General features: G+C 42.8%; 1 protein-coding gene across 10 annotated transcripts in view; it reads right to left on the minus strand.

Moving 5' to 3' along the window:
- Positions 1–9,329, minus strand: part of FAM13C (family with sequence similarity 13 member C) — a 115,525-nt gene extending 106,196 nt beyond the window's left edge. For 6 of the 10 annotated variants that reach the window (XM_085064203.1, XM_085064198.1, XM_085064199.1 and 3 more), the window contains exons 1-4: positions 8,141–8,421; positions 6,563–6,734; positions 6,153–6,362; positions 4,273–4,456 (exon numbers count right to left, since the gene is read on the minus strand). In XM_085064203.1, coding sequence (XP_084920329.1) covers positions 4,273–4,456; positions 6,153–6,362; positions 6,563–6,734; positions 8,141–8,170 — 596 coding nt within the window. In that variant the 5' untranslated portion in view covers positions 8,171–8,421. Of the gene's footprint in view, positions 1–4,272; positions 4,457–6,152; positions 6,363–6,562; positions 6,735–8,140; positions 8,424–9,091 lie in introns of those variants that run through there. The other 4 variants (XM_085064207.1, XM_085064202.1, XM_085064204.1 and 1 more) reach the window with 3 other exon arrangements.
- Positions 9,330–16,165: the final 6,836 nt, after the last annotated feature.

Raw genomic sequence — 16,165 nt, forward strand, 5'->3', positions numbered from 1 at the left:
TAGGCTGGGATGAGGCAGCTGACTCCAAATACCAATGGCTCGTCAGCACATATTCATGGGTGGCAACAGGTGTGAATTCCAAATATAGAGGATACCCTTTTCGTTTTCTCTGCAGCCACCTTCCACAATGACTTTCAATTCATTTTGTAAAATAACCATTTGCTGCCTCTTCAGATACTTCTGCCGCTAGCAGAAACTGAATTATCAGGCTGGCAGTAAGGGGAACCAGGTTCCCACACTTCTAAATTCAGGCACATGATCAGGAAGAGCAGAGCTACTGAGGTATATTCTGCACCTCACCATAAAAGCCCTGTAATCAGTTGTAGTATAAATCACAGGAGACCACTCACTCACAAATAAGAAACAAGCAAAACTTTACCATCAAGAATTAGCTACTGGTTTTCTTGAGTGTGCCTAAACCTGTCAAATTTGCTTTGCCACAAAGTGCAGGCTGAAAAGTCCACACAGTCCCTTGCCTTGGCTTTGTCCAGGAGATCTGCCAAGGTTCCCTGCTGCCAAGGACTTGCTGCAAATTTACAGAAAGAATGAGTCAAAGTGAGTAGAAGCAAACAGCTGGCTGGCTGGAGTCCTCATGTGCTCACACAAGAAATACTTACTGAGACCAGTACCAAAAGTCTCTTTACCAAGAAGAAGCATAACAAAGTATCCATGGAAATTTAAGCAATGTTAGTCAAATCTCTGATAAAAGCGTAGCAAAGGTTCTCCTAGGCACTTACAGATAGTAGGAGCACAAAACCAGCTCACAAGGAGGATGAATGGCAAGAGAAATAAATAGTTCAGAGAGTGAGGAAAAAGAAATCAACAATAGAAGTTAAGAGAAAAGTGGAGCTTAGCAAAGAAGGTCTAGGGAGTAGGCAACCTGAGACTTGACCTACATGTCGTGTTTTTGGTTCCCTTATCTACGAAGGGGTGAGGACATGCAAGCTGCACCATGCAGATGTTAAGGCTGAGTAGCAAAAGAACAGAAAGAGATGCCAGGGTCTAAAATCCAAAAGAAAAGCCACGTGAATGGCAACAGTGAAGCAAGCTTAACTCAGTGTCACTGAGGGGGAAAAAACCAGCATGAGGGAGGAAGACACATAAAAGAAATCAGAAGGACCTGATTGTCAGAGGAGACTAAGTAAAAAACTAATGTTTTACTCAGTTACACTTTTTCTGAAACACACCTTTTTTCATATTCCCATTCCAGGTCCCACACCCTGAACAGTAAGCATGCATACTAATAATTTATTAAACAGAATTCTCCCACTGCGAATATTTCAAATATATACTATAAGCAGCATTAGGGTAAGGGGCTGCAACAGATTAAAAATAGATAAGAGACAGCTTATTTAATATTCCGCTTTACACAAACAGTAACAACAGTTTTCTAGCATTTAAAATTCACTATGATAGTTTTCCATGATCCTTTCAATATAATACCTGTGCTAAAGCTTAAATTTCTGTGTTGTAATTACAATAGCTACTAATCATGAAGTATGTGCAGTTTAGGCTTACAAGGCATAAAGTTTATTATTCTACTTTTGTGTTCCCAAGGCCCATAGGTGTTCCATGTTCCAACTACTGAATATTCCTGCTCGGTCACTTCAGTGAAACTAGAAGCATGACAGGTCTCCACAAATAAAAGTGTCAAAAGATTGAGACAGGTGATAATCACAGACAGAATTTACACTTGAATATGAATAGACAATAAATTTAAAGTAAAAACCCTCATATACAACGTTATTTAGTTGTTTAACGTCAAAAAAGGAAGAAGCAATTTCACAAAAATGCATATTGCCAGAATACACGAAGAACTGTTTTAACACCTGCAATGAATTCATGCCATAAGTGGAGCTGCCATTACCTCCAGAAGGTTATTTCCAGGAATTGCACAGAGCATACATTTCTGCAGATTAGATCTGGAAGTGATTTTTTTTCCACAACCTTCACGTTTACACTGAGCAACTACAGCAAGTAGTACCCAACACGTCTCAATTTCCTACACTCTGGCTGCCAAATGTTTCATAGTGTGCCAGATAATTGTGCTAATTCTTGCTCTGAAAAGATATGAAGGATATTTATGCCTTTTTCCCCTGTGTCAGCAGATGTGGTTTGCCACAACCAACTACCTTGACTTTTGCTGCTGTACAGGACAACACAAATGATTCATTCTGAATCACTGAAAGCCTCAGGTCACTCAGCAGGAAGTGGTATAGAGCAATCTCACTGACAGTGTCAGTTGCAAGGCTCTCCTCTCTGCCTGACTACCAAAAAAGTGATTTTTCATAACCCTGGGAGGTAACTCACCAAGCACAGCACCAGTTAAATGCTTTACAAAAAAATAAGCTCCAGATTTACTGGTTTGTCTCCCAGAGCTGGTGAGATCAGAATGACAGCAAAAAGGTGAAGACAACATTTATAGGGCAGACACAGTGCTATTTATGGTAGCTGTTGTCTTGACAGGTCACTGGCAGGGAAGCCCAATGCTGATTGCTTTCAAGGCTTCTCTGACAGGTCATTGCCACTAGCACTCAGTTTAGCACTGAATGTACTTCAAGAGCCAGGCAAAGGCACATGTTCAGAAGTAGCTGGGCCACGTCCCAGAGAGTTGGACATTTAAAAACCAAAGCAGTTAATCAATCAATAAGGGAGCCTACTGGATTCTTGTGCAGATACAGGAATCAGTGGGCACACGTTCAGATAATTTGGGAATGGAGATAAAGGAACAAAGTATTTTTGCATGTGTGTGCATACACAGAAGCCCCAGATGAGCAAAGGTCACCTGATGGCAGAAGAGTGACAGTCAGAGAAGTCTTTTCTGAGTTACTGTGGGGGTCAAGGGACAGATTTTTGGTGAAGGTCTTTTAGTATCAGCCAGTGTTTATAAGTATCACCACACAACTAATCCAAACACTGATAAATAAACCTCATCTGTCTCCACTCATCTCCACTCATTTACTAACTTTAGTATGGAGATATTAAGGAACTTGGAGTCTGGTTGCAAAACTGCTTTGTTCCATCGCTGACTACTCTCCATGGTGAAGCCTTTTCTCAGAGGACAGAATGGCATAACTCCAACCACACCACCTAACACAATCTAACACCTTGTTAGATTCATTTCCTTTGCTGTACTTTTGCTAAAGATATATATATATTGTATCACCTCCAAAGGTCAAATGCTGGTACACCTGGTAATAAACCCACAGAGCAGGAAACCAGAGACCATATATAGAGACTTATGAAACAGCAGCAAGGTTTAAAAGTACAATTCCCCCCCAAAAAAGCCTGTCATTGATGCTAGGTACCAATTTTGTGAAAACATACTTTAAAAATGAACTTGGCTTGCCCCCCCCCAAAAAAAACCCAAAACCAAAACCCCAAAAAACAACAACAACCAAACAACCCACCCCCCAAAAAAACCAACCTAAACAAACAAAAAACAAACAAACAAACAAAAAACCAACCCAACTGATTAACAAGGCCTTTTTTACTGCACAGAAGATACTAGATGCTAACATAAACATTTTGAAAAGTGCCATTGGCTAACAGTTCATATTAAGCTGGCATGGCTATGATCCTTTAAAACAAAGATTTACAAATTGAAGCACGTATAGATATTTTAACATCCTCTAGTGTCAACAATGAAGGCAAAAATCCTTCATTATCTGATCACACTAGGCTATTCCTTCTTACTGCATTGACTTGCATGACATGTTGTCTCACCTTCCCTTTTTAACTTCCAGTTTTGTGCCCACTCACCATCATCCCAAACATGCCTTCTCTAGGTCCAGCCAAGCTCCCACTGCTTGCAAGCTCAGCTAGCTCAGCTTGGATGTCAGCTTGAATTTTAGTGGCAAGGGCAGAATGAGCTGCTTCTCCTTCTTGATAAAACAGATTCATTTCTCTGATATCAAATGCTATTACAAAGTCAAAGTGAGGGTGAACTTTTCAGAATCAAGTCTGACAACTTAGTAGCCTCCACAGCCAGCACTTAAGGAAAGAGAAGTAGTTTTCATTAAACAGCTCTCTATCCCTCATGTCTCTTCTCTTCATATGGTTTCTTACTTGACACTTGCCCTGTCTAGTCAGTGCCCAACAGAATGGAAGTGGTCAGCCAGCTCAGAACCTCCTGTCACATCTGCCCACAATATACCATATAAACCATTTAATCTTCAAAATGCTCCATTGACTATTGACAGTGAACAGAAAGCCTCACAGTGAGGTTGATCCTGTTGTACTGTTTGAAGGAGCTAAATAGAGAGAACTCACCTGAACAGAGCAGGTCCGAACACGATGGCCAGGTTTTCAAGAGTCATGAAATTCACTGCACTGTGGGTTGCTACCTTTAACAGGAAAGCAGACAGGAACTGAAGGAGGTTTTGATGAGCTTTGGGCAGGCAGCTGAGCAATTGTCTCAGGTTCTCTGTGCATTCTGTTGTGCTGACTTTGTGCTCTGGGGGAAAAAACCAATCCCAAACTTAAGATATAGATATGCCTCATTTCACCATAATTTCATCATAGACATTATTATAGATAGAAGGGAGATTTTAAAATATATTACAGCAAAGTGAAGAACAAATACATCCTAAACAAGGATTATGTACACTAAATTTTGACAACAATTCTCACATATGAATATTTAAGAACCATGGACTTTCCAGATATTGAGTTTTACATGCACTGTTTCTGATATTCTCCCTGTTATGGCAGAATCATCCAGCACTTGCTACTTTCTTAATGAAATTGCAGGCAGGAGTAATGTACCTGAATCCTCAAAGCTGCCATTAAAGATGGTGCAAGGTTGTCAGCCTTGATTCTCCCAAGAGATTTTATACATGCTGTGTGATTCTCATTAAGAGGAATGAGAAATTGTACCCTTTCAGCCCTGCATCATCTTCATTTCCTGACTAATTGGTAGTTCTCAGACTCAAAACATCTTTGCTCCATAAATATGCAACTGTAGTTACACAAGAGATGCTTAAAAATCTAAATTGGGGATACTTAACATTTTCTTGGTTCTCATTCTTCAAAGAAGGGTAACAAGGCAGAAAATGGGTTCACAAACAACTCCATTTGATCAGCAGTTCAGTATCAGTAGGATAAAGTCTCCTGGTTATTAGAATTGAGATGACAGTACTGCTCAATAATTGGCAGCTGATGCTCAAATTTGCCATAGATCACCAGGACACATCTACGTAGTTTTGACATTGTTTATAAGCAAATCATGCCCTTAAGGGTAATTTTAGCCCTAAAAAATACATTCTGTACAGCCCAAGGCCCATGGTATTCAACTGATTAATGAGAGAAATGGAAAAGAGGATGGAGAGGAAAAAATAATTTTAAAAAAAGAACAGCCAGACTGTTCAGGGTAGAAAAAACAAGGTACTTTCAGAGGTCTTTCAGCATAGACTTTCACAGTTCACAAAACTTCTTTTTCTTTGTAAACTCTTACACAAGCACTTTGATCAAAAGCAGCCTGCAAAGTAACCCACAAATCCCACTTATTTGTACTCAAACACCTGAATTAGTTATCAGTCAAAATCACCAGGCAGACTGAGAACATTAACTCAGGCATGAATAGGGAACCAGGCAGTGAATTGCTGGGGGTGCTCATCTTGGTTTTGCATTTCGAAAGCTTCGTGCTGCTCCACACACTGCTGTCCAAGAAGATTACAAGAGGACTGGTAAAATTAATACTAACTAAAAATAAAGTTCTAAATAAGAACAGGGATGTATAGAAAACCTTCTGTACCAGTGAAGGTTAAATAGAAGAGAGGCTTCCGCTTGGAAAAAAGAGAAGCAAGGCAGTGGCTATTTAAAGAAACCAGCAGCATTATTGTAGTGATTGCACCAAAACTAAAAACGTTATCTCAGCAAATAGCAAGGTGTAGAATTTAAAAAAGAAAGCATGCATAAGAGGAGTTTGTTCAAAGAATGCAGGATGCATTGCCACAGGAAGGAAGGGAATTAAAAAACCTTAATGAATTTAAAAAAGGACTGCAGACAAGTTCATAGAAGCCTGGTCTATCCAAAGCAATTAAACATCAGTCTCAGGTTAAGGAAACACAAAACCTTGCTTATAGAAGGTGCAATGAACACATTATCTGTCACTGACAGAGAAAGAAGCTTGGAAGGTGCCCATTCTGTACCTTGGAAAGTTTTTAGCAAGCCAGAACAAATATTGTCTGGGACAACAGCCACTGGTAGCTCTTTCAGAAAGAGCTTGAGGAGGCTGGCCACAGAATCAACATCTCCATCATTAATAAGGTCTACTTTTTCTCCTTGATTGTACTTCTGCCTCAATTCCTTGACTTTATTTGCTGAGCCACCAATTCGAAATATACCGACACGCTCCAGACCTGTGAAAGAAATACAGGACAGGAAACAGTGGTTACTTTACCACATCATTGGGATAACAACTGGAGTTCAAAAAGCAAAAGGTCTTTTAAGAAAGCATAATAATTGTAAATAAAGATTTTTCAGCTTTTACAGCTGTAAAATACAGCTTAAACAAAGAATACCAGTTTCCAGAAGCCAAGCAGCAAAAACATGAACTTACCAAACAGCTCTAGGTACTCCACCATCTGTGTCACAAGAGAAGGAACCCCACATTGCTTTTCGTCTTGTACAAGGGTTTCCAGAGGAACACCAAATGTGCTTTCTCTGCTAAACTGTAGATCTGGTGAAACTTTATTTGTTGTGTGCCTGACTTGAATAGAAGAGAATGATTTCTGAGGAATAAACACAGGCAAGTAATAAACAGTGACTGGCATCTATTATTTTACACTCCAAGGATCTACAATGTCAGTACAATTATTGCCTTCATTGTAGCATCTTAGCACAGATTTTATTTCTCCTGTAGATTCTTAAAATACTACTATTCTGCTGTTGAGCTGAGACGAGACTTGTGATGGTGTAAAATCCAGCAAAGCCCCCTCACACCTAAATCAGGGAAAACTGGGCCTCATGTTGAAGCAGATGCACTGTTCAGGACAGAGAGAGGTCACTATACCCCAAAAGAGCCCCAAAAGCCAGGAAAAAGCTGACCCACAGCCTTCCAACCCCATGAAATTTGTGAATTTCTAGCTAATTCCTGAGGATAAAAGATGCAAGATTCATGAAGGAACCAGATGAGGAATTTTAGTGGCAGCCATGGCACAGGCCTCGGAAGGGCTTCCTGTTTGCTCACCCAGTTATTCCAAGTTTCCTACCCCAACAACCAATGTAAAAACATGCCTAAGAAATCACCAACAACCTGCACATTTCGTCCTGTCTGATGAAGGAACCAGACTTGTCACCCTGTGAGGATGCAGAGGCTGTCCAGAGTGAGGTTTGGGCAGTGCCTGTCCCTGAGGGAGGCTGAGGGCTCTGTGAGGGACAGCCAGCTCTGCACCCCTCAGGGCTACCTCGGGGCTTGTTCAAGAATATACCTCTAAACATATATTTACATACATGTAGAATATATGTATTAAACATGTACTTAACAATAACATCCTACCAAGGTTCCTACCAGGCCACCAGCCAACGAGAGCAGAAGTCCAAACCAGAAACACCTGGATTCACCGTTTCTGCACCAGGACTATTTAAACAGTATCTACATCTCCTTTTAAATACGGATTTTTTTAAACTTTTTTTCAGGTAGCATTATCTCAAAGCATTGTGAACCCAGCCTCTTCTTAAATGTTTTTACTGCTATGTTTTCCGAAGGAAAAGGGAAATATTTTCCTGTGAGTTTGTAGCTGAACTGCTGTAGTGAAGCTGTTTTTCACACACGCCTTCAGCAAAGCCATGAGCTGGAGCTCCTGGCCAGCCGGGCTGCCATCGCAAAAGCACACACAGCACTTGAAACACCCAAGCTCATTGTGCTCTTTCAGCACACAGACAAGCTCAGAACATGATGTTAGTGTTAAAGCATAAATAGTTACCTAACAGGAACTAACATTAGCACGTACAAAACATATCTTACAGCATTTTTGTATATAAGCTATGAGGTGTTACAAAAGCCTCCAAAATATCTGTGCAGCACTACTCTAAATCCCTCCCCTCTCCCTTTTCAGATGCAGCAGACCGTCAGCCTTCTCAGAAAGGAGAAAGGGTGTGAGAAAGGACTGAAGAAGCCAGATTTAAGTTCACTTACGCAAATGGAAAGGGAGGCACCTGCTCCCATGTTAGACTGCAGCAGGGTGCCAGCATTTCAGCTGTGCTGCTCCGAAGACACCATCACCTTTCTTCCCCTCCACGAATCCATGTAGCCTGGCCAAAGCTAACTCCAGCCATTGGGCTGTGGCTGTGCAATTAACTTATCATAGTATAATTGCTAGGCATCATCTTAATCAGTGGTTTCCCTCCAGAGTGTGTGGAAGGTAGAAATTAACTCCTAGTAAAAGTGGATTCCTTGCAGCCAGCACTTCCCTCTGGAGGCACCTTGCACAAGCTGAGGGCTGTGTTACCACCAAATGTTTCCATGGCACCTAGCACACACAATACCACAGCTTCCCAAAGCACGCTGATCCTGAACCTGATATTTGCTTTTGAGTGGCTTTTTGCAATGCAGGTTGGCAGATATTCATACTGCCTGCTGCCCCTCCTGCCTGCTACAGCAGCAAGGAAAATACTATGAGGAGGCTTGCAGTGTATATATTATAGCCACTTATTTATATAGCACATACACAATCATTTTGGCCAAAATACAGGCAAAGATCCATCCAGTTTTTAGAATATGAAGATGCAATTAAGCCAACTACCTTTTATAATTCTTTCAGCAATAAAGCCTGTCCTGGGAAATAAGCCATAAAGAAGAAACTAATGTTGCAGTAAAGTCTAATTGGGGGAAATTTTTAATACAAACTTAGTAGGTACAGGTGAAACAAAAGAAAAATACACAAGGCAAAAAAAAAAAGTACAGGTGCTGAGCCAGACCCCCTTGGTGGGGGGCGGGCGGGGGGGGGGTGGAGGGAAGAAAGAAAGAAACTAGAAAAGCAGGAGTTACTCCATTGCCACACTGGTGCAGCACAGATAGCAGAGATGATTCCTTCTTCCTTAGTAGAAGGAATACCACTTAACTAGTGCAGAATTTTAGCCCACTTACCTCTCCACAAGGTCCCACATAGAAGTCTGAATAGTGCTGTGGTGTGAGGCTTTCTTTCTCTGCCTGCCTCACCACCCCTCAGCTCAGCCTGGCCTCATCTCCACAGACAAGCTCCACCTGTGCCCACCAGTGCAGCCGGGGCTGTTCAGCCTGGCCTCATCCTGCAGACCAGCTCCACCTGTGCCCATCACCACACCTGCAGCTGTTCAGCCTGCTCAAGCTGCTGGCCCCACAGGAGGTCCTGGGGCTGATGGTGCTGCACCCCCAACACTGCTAAATATGACTGCTAAAAGACAGAGGCCAACATGTTGATCCTGCCACAGCACCAGCATGAGTGCCCTCTCACAGCAGTGTAGTGTTCAGTGCTTGTGGCTGAGGGTACAGGAGGCATTTTGATGCGGCATCCTCTCCCTGCTGCATTCAAATCCTCTGCCTCCAGCCACCACAAGCAGTGCTCCCCCACCCTCCCTGCCTTCACACCCTTTACTGCTGTATTTGGAAGGCAACTGGAGAAGGAGCAGCTCCCACACCTTGCTGGGTCTCTTTGGGACAGACAAAAAAGACAAAAGCACGAGGCACTCAGAGTCACCTCAGCTAACCATGCTTGTGAGCCTGCAGCAATCTGTACTCTGCAGAGAAATGTCTCATAAAAGGGCCTGTACAAAAATCATAAAATAAAAACAAAAAATTGGTAACTCTCTAACTCTTTGTTCCTTGCCCCACAGCACATTTCCACTTTCCATCTTACTAGATGCCACAGGAGTCATCCTGCTGACATGTCACTCTCTCCTGCTTCAGCTGAACACGTAAACTATAGGCAAATACCTTCCAAAGCAACAAATTCTCCACCTGAGCAACAAACATAAGTTTTATCTGTTGGGTCATCACAGGGCAAACAAGGCAGCAGCCACTGCAGTCAACCTCTGGGTCTCGACTGCTCCTCTGACTTCAATTATTGAAGAATTTGCTTTCAAGCCCTGCCTGCAAACTCCAGCAGGGCTCAGGGAAAATGCAGACACCCCTGTTCCCTGGAAGCCCACAGCAGCTAGAGGGCACACGAGGCTTGCAGAGAGGTGGTCCTGGAAACACCACTGCAGACGCGGCCAGGAGCTCCAAGCCCTGGGCAGGATTTTCCTTTTGTGCCAAACAACACGGGTCAGAGGGATGATTTCTCCTTGCATTGCAGTTTTACCAAGAGCAGGAGGCTGCAGGCAGCACCAATTAAACATATAACTGCTCAAACTGTGTAGCTGAAATTCCAGCCCTTCCTTCACAACCTCTGGATCAAAGTCAGCTCCTGCAGGACTTCGGATATATGAAAAGGATGTGTGGTGCTTTGAGAAGCCACTCTGACTTCAAGGGCCACGTCTAAATGAAAACCAAAGCTTTTGGTCTGCCAGCACCCTGCCGCCCAGGGGAAGGCTTGTGAGGAAAGGCAGTGCCCCAGCCTGGGCGTGTGAGAGGTTGGACCAGCACCAGGGGCTGCCTTTGTACTCTTCACTGGGGCCTTGGCCTCCAGCTGCTGAATGGGCTACTTGTGAGGGTTGCTGATGTTTCAAAAAGATAGAGAAAGGATAAACATGAAAGGAAAACAGAAAGGTTTAGTTTTACTCCTTAGAAAACCAATTTTTTTTACAGCAGCATTAGGAACAGCAGGATCCCTGTGAGAGAGGGCAGAGGTAAATCCACTCTCGGCAGCAGTAAAAAACAATAGCAGCAAGAAAAATAATTAACTGAGGCTTCATGGCTCATTGAAGTTTTCCTTCAAAGCTGCAAGCAGCCTGCTCTGCGTGCAGAGCAGAACTTGGTGATCTGTGTATCGGTTTCAGGAGTCTCCAAGCATCCAGCCAAGGAGGAAAGCAAGCCCTTGCTGGTGGGCAAGAGCCGAGCAGGGAGCCTGTGCCCCGCAGGGAGGCTGCAGTGGGATGTGCTGTGGGCAGTCCTGCCGTGGCCCAGATCCAGCTGGCCAGGCTCTGGTGCCTCTGGACTAGAAGCAAAGCTGCTGGGGCAAGCAGCTCTGCTGATGCCGGCTGCAGGCTCTGAGAAGGCACTGTCATGCTGTGATACATCAGTTGCACCACCTCAGCTTTGAGAACCCTTGTGAGCTAAGCCCATAAAAGCATCCCTGAATTATCACAAAAAACAGTCAGGCCTGATATGCACAGCTGAAATTCCATCAGACAAACCTGTCTTACTGACTTTCAAAGCAGGTTTTAATTTCACACACAGCATTTGTAGATTTAATTCCAATTCATGGTGACCCACTTCAAACTGTAAACTTAGTAAGTTCTGAAAAATTGCACATTTTGTAGTATAAGGATCTGGTAGATAAACAATAGGGCTTCTCAAACAAAAGGAAAAAGTGGAAATAAGAGCTACAGCCAAGACAGAAGTAGAGAAGGAAAAATGCATCCAGTATTAGGTAATCATTGGCAAGGAATGAGGCATCTCTCTTTTGACAACTACAGTATCAATATAAGCTTTCCTACATTTTAGCTGGTAAAAGTCATAGCACAGACATAAGAACTGGTTGCCACATATCCCTCATCACAACAATCTGATTGCCAACTATGCCTACTCGCCAACTTAAACCATCAGCAAGGAAGAGTTGCTGTCCTAACAAGAAAGCAGCTCTCCCCCGCTGGTACTTGCATTGCCTTTCACTGTGCCTATGGGAAGAGTACACAGGCCACAACACCTCCTGCCAGGCAAGCCCTTGACAGCCCAGCAGCATCCTCTCTAACTTGATTTCTGCTCACGGCTGATCAGGTGATCTCCTCTGGAAGTGGATGCCCAGGGACAAAGATGGGTATGTCTGCAGAGCCAGGGCTAGACAGGCACACAGGAGCTGCCCCTCCTCCACCAGCTAGGCACACACGAGTCCAGTGCTGTGCCCGAGCAGATATCCCCTGAGTCATGGCAAGGCTCCTTCCTACTGTACACACAGCACCTGGCAGGCTTGGAGTTGCTTCTCTCTATCTGAGCCCATCTCTGGCAAGGCATGTATTGGTGTCCTGAGGTGGCTCAGCAGAGCCTGTTTCCAGGCAGCTGAATTACAGGCATGTGGAGAACTGCCCAATGAAACAGTGGGAGGCAAATGCTCAGACTGCTTGCTGGCCCTTTTATAATTTTTTTTCTGTCTTCCCAGCCCATTAAACCCTGTAGCATCATCTTTCTTTTAAAGGCTTTTGAAAAGCCTGCAGAAAGCTGCACAATTCCTTGGCAGTTTTGTGGAACTGAAAGTGACTGGCAGGCGACAGATCAATAACTGTCAATATTCCTCTCTTTTAGTGAAATGTCATGAAGGTTGTTTTGGAGCCTGCCTCTCTCTGCTTCCTGTTTTGAATTTCATTTTCTTCCTCTAATCTCCACCTGGCACCCAAACCTCTTCATTTTCTTGATGCTGTTCCAGGGAAAACAAGTCAGCATTCAAAATGCAGTATTGCTTCATTATCTAAAGGCACTAACTTGCAGTTGTTGCTAAAGAGCAGAACATCAGCAAAAATAGCCACAAGCTGAAAACTATTGTAATGAAGCAAGTAAAGCTATTTTTCAGGCCCTACAAATTATTTAAAGTCTCTATTTCTATTATATATCAGTCTATATCATGACATTGGCTGATTCCACATTTATTTCTCCAAGAGACAGAAGATAAAAAGAAAACCACAAAAGAACGCAAAATTTATGCAATCATGGTTTGTTCCCTGTCTGCTGATTTTCAAAGCGAATTTGAAATGTTGGATTAGTTTCAGCAAAAGTTGCAAGTACCAGGCCAGTTTCTGCATCCCAAATCATCCTCCCGGGAAGACAGACCTCCCATGAGGCTCCATTCACAAACTGCTGCTGGTTCCTGACAGCTTCCCACAGCTGAAGGGAAACTCAGCTTCCAGCTTCAGCTCCAGACAGCTCATGGTCTATGAATGTCTTGCTGAAGCAATTATCTCTGGCACCATATGCTACCATTTCTCATAAATAATACAGTTTCAACACAATATTGCCCCTTTGAAGAGCTGTAAAGAAATAAGACAGCATTAGTCCTTGCCTCCTCTCCGCCTCTAGCTTGCACAGCACCTGAGGTGGGAATAAAAAAAAAAAAAAGAAAAAGGAAGAATGCAATAAGTAGAGGCTTCAGCATACTCTTCCACCATGGACACTGCCCTAACCCATGTAAAAGCCAGGCAGGGCAGTTTTTCACTTGTATTTCTCCAATGGCATAGAACCACTCCTTACTGGTTCAACATAATTTCAAAGGAGTTGCTCCTGTTATGTTCAATGATCTCTGCCTTTTGCAGTCTTGTAATACTACTTCTTGAGCAAAATTAGAGAAAACTGAAAACAGGACCCTCAAACTGGAGATCTTCTGCCCAGAGGAACTGGCATCTCCCATCAAGCCTCCCAGTTTCGGGTGAGATGATGAAACCCTATTTGGAGTAATTCAGTCTGTCTTAAGCAAATTCAGGTGTCCTGTTTCTAAACTAACAAGGTAATGGTCTGCTCAGTGGGAATTTCTTCTTCCCATCTCTCTCTCTCCCAGGAATCTTTTTTGTAGATAAAATGGTTATTCACACACTCAGAAGAGTGACTACTTAATTGTTTCATAAAATTGATACACCAGGGAGGCACCAGATTGTCAAGCCCAGTCTCACAAATGTATTTTTTGTTCCCTTCTTCTTCACAGCACCTCCACATGACTCTGTTTAACTTGAAGCAAATGTTATTTAATTAAGCATTTTTCTGATCTCTTGCATAACCTCATACAAAGTATTTATTGTAATTCACAGAACCTGAGAAAGACATACCAGATGATTTCAGTTATCCTAATTTGTGAGGATGGTCCCCTAAGCAATGGAAAGCAGGGAGACAGCCACTCCAACCCAGGGACATTTTAATTAAAAAGCAAAGTAATTTGATTCCAGCAGAAGACAGCGTGACCTAACCCAACCTGATATGCATGTCATATATCAAAATTTAAAGTTATAACCACAAAAACCCACACAATTTAGATACGATCTGTAGATATAGAGTTGGTCAGAGCACTGGCCATTTACAAAACACGGGGTGTAGGTATTCATCTTGTTACTCAGCTGCATCTAGTCTTTGCTGTTAATCACTGAAAACATGTTTACTTTTCAGCATAAGCTGTGACACAGGGAAAGGAGGGAAGAGGTTAGGCAGATAATTTTGCAGCCTGCAATGAGAGAAACCAGAGAGGAAAAAACATTAATTTGAATTAAAGTTCAGTTTTCAAATTGAACTGCAACCAGGTAAGATTAAGGTTGGAGCCAAAGGCAGCTGAGAAGAGCATTTGCTGCAGTCTCATTGCACAGGGCCATGACTGCAAAGGCAGCTCACACAGGAATTGCTCCAAGCTCCTTCCCAGCCATGTGCTGCAGCACACTACAGTATGTTGTGCCAGCAGTTACACCTGAGCTCACACCACAGAAACATCCAGCTCATCTTGGGCAAAATAAGAGAGAAAAGCATTTCCAGAGGTTCTGTGAGTGTGTTTACAGCAAAGCGCCCACAGCAATGCACTAGGATGCCTCAAGCAAACACTTTGACTGGCAGAAAACACAACTTAAACCTATGGCCTGGAAAAGCACTGCAGCTAATCCCTGTACAGCAGCAAGGGGGCTCAGCAAGGAATAGGTGCTGGGCTGCTCCCCTGAAGCCTCCTGAGGCACGTTACTGAAATGAGCATGCCACAATGTTCCTTGTGGCACACTGAGTGAACAGACTGAGGGACTGCGTGCCCAACCTCACACTCCAGGCATGTGTTCTCTCCCTCATGAAACTGCAGCAAACAGCACAACACCTGCTCCTGACACAGGAGACCCAGAGAGAAGAAAGCACAGCAGTGAGACCCCAGAGCCAAAGGATCTGTCCTGTCTCAGCTCTTCCTTATCATCTCTGCACAAGACTGTCTTTCCTCAGAAATGAAGCCTTGAGCATCTGCAGGCAGAGAAGTAGAGAAATCTGCATACATAGCAGTCATGTTTTATTCTCTTTGTATAGCTCTGGCCAAGAATTTCAGCAAGTTGCTCATTTCAGACATCTGGACCCCTAGTTTCTGACAACATGAAAAGACACTAGGACTCAAAAAGTCTACTTGGACTGATGTGATTATTTAATACTAATGAAATAAGCCAAGCAAGCAAGTACTCCACACATTGCACACAGATAGCTAACCAACAGCTTTGCTGTAAGAAACTATGGGCACACCAAAGAAAACCAGCATAAGATGCTGATGCAGAAAATGTGAGGAAATACCCAATGAGGGCATAAAAAAAAGGAGTCAAGCCTTCCCCACAGAGCCATGAAAGCAACAACAAACCAGGAACAGCAGCTACTCTGAGAAACTTGAAATCACTGTCATAGCAGAGGATAAATAAACTAGAGGATATTTAAAAGTCCCTAGAGATCCATAAACTAGAGGACATTTAAAAGTCCCTTTCAACTAAAATCTGTGATTCTATGATTTAGTTCCTGAGACAAATTCATTACATGATACAGCACAGTTCAAGTTGAGCATGTGTGTATTGCTTCTGAATGTTTTGATTGTTTAAAAGCCAACATTTAAAAGAACAAATACCTTTATCCAAAAAAAAAGTAAAAATCTAAATGGATTTTGGTAATCAGAGAACATATTGACACATCTCTAAAGACTGTTTCGTGTAAGAAGAGACAAGTCTTTAACTTGGCTCTTCAACATAATTGAGTATACAGCAAAACCTCACTTAAATGAGTCTTCCGAGTTTGAGAAATTCTATTTCATAGGAAATCAGCTTTTTCTACTTTCTCTGGCCTGTCCAGTTGGATTTCTGTATCATTTGTAATTTTACAATTTTTAATCTGACTGGCATCATGCTCAGCCCAACACGTTCACCATATGTATATGCGGAAGGCCCTCATGAATGACCTGAAGTGAAATATCTCTCCAATAAAAAAATACCTCCCTGTCAGTTTAATGCTATGCAAACAGCTCCATCAATTTTTATAGCACTTACTCAGCACATTGTTCAATGTCAGTGCTGGATGCAGGAATCCAGGATCAGCATGATGTAGACAAATTAA

The sequence above is a fragment of the Lichenostomus cassidix genome, chromosome 6 (assembly GCF_008360975.1).
Source record: "Lichenostomus cassidix isolate B80296 chromosome 6, HeHo_3.0, whole genome shotgun sequence".
Classification (NCBI taxonomy): Eukaryota; Metazoa; Chordata; class Aves; order Passeriformes; family Meliphagidae; genus Lichenostomus; species Lichenostomus cassidix.